Here is a 3086-nt window from a genome sequence, read left to right as displayed (position 1 = left end):
CCCAGTGACTTTTTTTTTTTTTTTTTTTTTTTCTGTTTCAGAATAATGATATCAAAGTTAAAAATAAAAACAGGAAAAAGAACTTGAAAGACTCGAGGGTGAGTAACTTTGTAGCTGCTAAAGGAGATCCTGCTGAGCAGGTACCACTTCATCGCTGTTAAAACCCCTTTCAAAATTAGGATTTTTTTTTAGGATTTTTTTTTTCCCCTCTTATTCTCATCAGCCAGGTTTTTATTTTTCTGCCCTGTATTTCTAAAGTTATTAGATAATAAAAATGAAAAGACATCTGAAACGCCTGTAATGGTGAACATGAGAGCAACGGGGGTCATTAAACCACGTGGGGTGAACTCAGACTTGCCTGGGGTGAAGTTGCCTCCAATGTAAAGGAAAATCGATTAAATTTTGATGAAATTGATAAAAAAAAAAGGAGGGGGGGAAGATGTTAGGCTGAGCATCCCAATTGCCTTTCTTTCCAAAAGAAGTTCTGAAGAAGAAATGAGTAATTTTAAATGAATTAAATTTAAATGAATTTAAAATGATCATTGTCCACAAGGTTTGGCAGTTCAGAACCTGGGGGGGGAATTCACAGAACAAAACGGGGTGCAAACAAATTCACTCCTGGTCTTTAGAGGGGGATCCTTTTTGCACGTGGTTTTTGGGAGATTAGAAAAAAAAATATCAAATCAACCTATTTTCCATCAGTCTATTTTAGTATTATCCAGTGGAGTTAGTACAGCCCCACGAGAAGAAGAGAAGATATTTATAGAAGGAAATACTTTGTAAGTACCATCATTTATCTCTTTTTCTGTTTTTTTTTTTTTTTTAAAACTCCAGAGTGCTGGAGAAGAATCCCTTAAAAACACCAAGTCTGGGTTAACTTTCTCTCTTTTATTTATTTTTTTTTTCTAAGATATACAGATTTTACAAATGAACCCTTTGTAATCCCAGAATATCTCCAGGAGCAACTGGAGGAATTTGAAGCTCTCTATGAAGTTTCAAATAGTAACAGTTATAATAATAATAATAATAATCCAGATGCAATCTGTGAGTACTTATATGGGTAAGTATAAATTTCTTGTACTTAGCAACTTCAGGGGTTTCATTTTACTTGGTAATTCTTGCCATTTATTGCATTAAATCCATAATTTGGGGGGTCTGGGGTGTCCATACAGGTACTGAAATACGAGTTTAGAATTAAATGAAAAATGAATTAAATGAAAAAAAAAAAAAAACACCAAAACACTTGGATTAAAAATAACAATTTTTAATTTCTTTTTTTAAAGGTATTTCTCTCAAATCTTGGAAGAACATGGCCCTCTGGAAATTAATAATAAATTACTAATTGGGGAATATGAAAATTTCCCCGAAGGAACTCGAAGGGTTGTGGAGGATCAAGGGGGCCTGGAATCTTTCCTCCTGAAATCCCTCCGTTTCATTATGGTGGATAATCTGATTGGCTTGAGGAAGCACTCGGTCCTTTTCGAGGGAAACACCAACGGAAGTGAAAGTTCTACAGATGGGGACGTGCCAGGAAACCATTCCCAGAAAAACCTGCGGTTAAATCCGGATGCTGAGGAATTCAAGCCCCAGTCCTACCCCGTCCAACCCCATATACCCCCACCACCTGACTTAAATTACGAGACTCTCCAGTACCTGCCCTGTTCCTTCCCTGCTTCCTGGAGATCCAGGAATTCCCTGCAGAGCCAGAGCATCGAATCCACGGAAAACCAGTCGTTGATTGCGGACATTTTACTGAAGGAAAGCTCCGTGTTTGTGCCTCAGACCTCCTGGGGTTACCAATATAGGAGGATATTGCCTGTGCCTTTCCCAGTGCCTGTCCTGCCACGTGTTGCCAGGCAGCCTGGATATATTTATGCTGATCCTGCAGCTCCTCGGGATAATCGGGAATCGGCGATTTCGGTCGGAAAACACATCCCAGCTGAAACCCAAACGTGTGAAAACCCCGGGGCCCACTCGGAGAACTCGGCTGACACGGTGCATAAAGAGAGTTTGGCTGCTCCAGGTAGCTCAGATGAGGCTGAAAATGGTAAACAGGGTATTAAGGTGGAAAAAGGAAGCAAAAGTAAATCCGGAATGAAGAGCAACCCCCATGTGAGGATGGTGGCTGTTCAGGTAAGGGATGAAAATGGGGTATTTATTTGAGAGCTTTGAAGGCCACCAAGAGGATCCCAGGGCTGGAGCAGCTCTGCTGGGAGGAAAGGCTGGCACAGCTGGGATTGTTCAGCTGGACAAGAGAAGCTTTGGGGGGACCTGAGTGTGGCCTTGCAGGGCCTGAAGGGGCTCCAGGAAAGGTGGAGAGAGACTATTTCCAAGGGCTGGAGGGACAGGACAAGGGGGAATGGCTTCAAACTGCCAGAGAGTAGGGATAGATGGGATATTGGGAAGGAACTGCTGGCTGGGAGGGTGGGCAGGCCCTGGCACAGGTTGGGCAGAGAAGCTGTGGCTGCCCCTGGATCCCTGGAAGTGTCCAAGGCCAGGTTGGAGCACCCTGTGCTGGTGGAAGGTGTCCCTGCCCATGGCAGGGTTGGGACAAGTTGATCCTTTAAGTTCCCTTCCAATATAAACCCTCCTGTGATGCCTCAGAACTTCCACTTTCTATGGCTGCTCTTGTTTTTAGTTTGTAATTCTTTAAAGAGCTGCTCACCAAAGTTAGTTGTGCCTCGGATTTGTGCAGAAATTTTGACTGGGCACCCAAGGAGGAGCTGGGGCACAGCTGGTTCCAGCTTTGCTTTAGAGATGAAGGAAAGTCCTTCTGTGCTGTCATTTTAACTTTTGTAGTTCAGTGATTTGTTTTCGCTGTCGCAACATTTGTACATTCCAACAGTTGCTGGTGATGTTTTCACTGTGGTCCCACAGGGGTGGCCCAGGTTTTGGGGTCAGTTCAGGGGGAAACTCCATCACGTTTCCTGAGAGGGCTGTGTCCAGTTCTGGAACCTCCTGGAAGAGACACTGAGGGGCTGGAGCGTGTGCAGGGAAGGGAAGGGAGCTGGGAAGGGGCTGGAGCAGCAGGAGGGGCTGAGGGAGCTGGGGGGGCTCAGCCTGGAGAAAAGGAGGCTCAGGGGGGA

At 44.2% G+C, this 3086-nt stretch overlaps 1 protein-coding gene across 1 annotated transcript in view; it reads left to right on the top strand.

Moving 5' to 3' along the window:
• The window catches only part of TTC3 (tetratricopeptide repeat domain 3), a 42933-nt gene that overhangs the window by 31224 nt on the left and 8623 nt on the right, over nucleotides 1-3086 (top strand). Inside the window, exons 30-33 of the mRNA XM_027907943.1 lie at nucleotides 42-98; nucleotides 703-779; nucleotides 911-1060; nucleotides 1284-2133. Coding sequence (XP_027763744.1) covers nucleotides 42-98; nucleotides 703-779; nucleotides 911-1060; nucleotides 1284-2133 — 1134 coding nt within the window. The remainder of the gene's footprint in view (nucleotides 1-41; nucleotides 99-702; nucleotides 780-910; nucleotides 1061-1283; nucleotides 2134-3086) is intronic.

This window comes from Empidonax traillii, unplaced genomic scaffold, assembly GCF_003031625.1.
Source record: "Empidonax traillii isolate 1590-97213 ecotype Southwest subspecies unplaced genomic scaffold, ASM303162v1 scaffold1581:size117717, whole genome shotgun sequence".
NCBI classification, from domain to species: Eukaryota; Metazoa; Chordata; class Aves; order Passeriformes; family Tyrannidae; genus Empidonax; species Empidonax traillii.
Note: the sequence above shows the minus strand (reverse complement) of the source record. Positions and strands in the feature narration are given on the sequence as shown.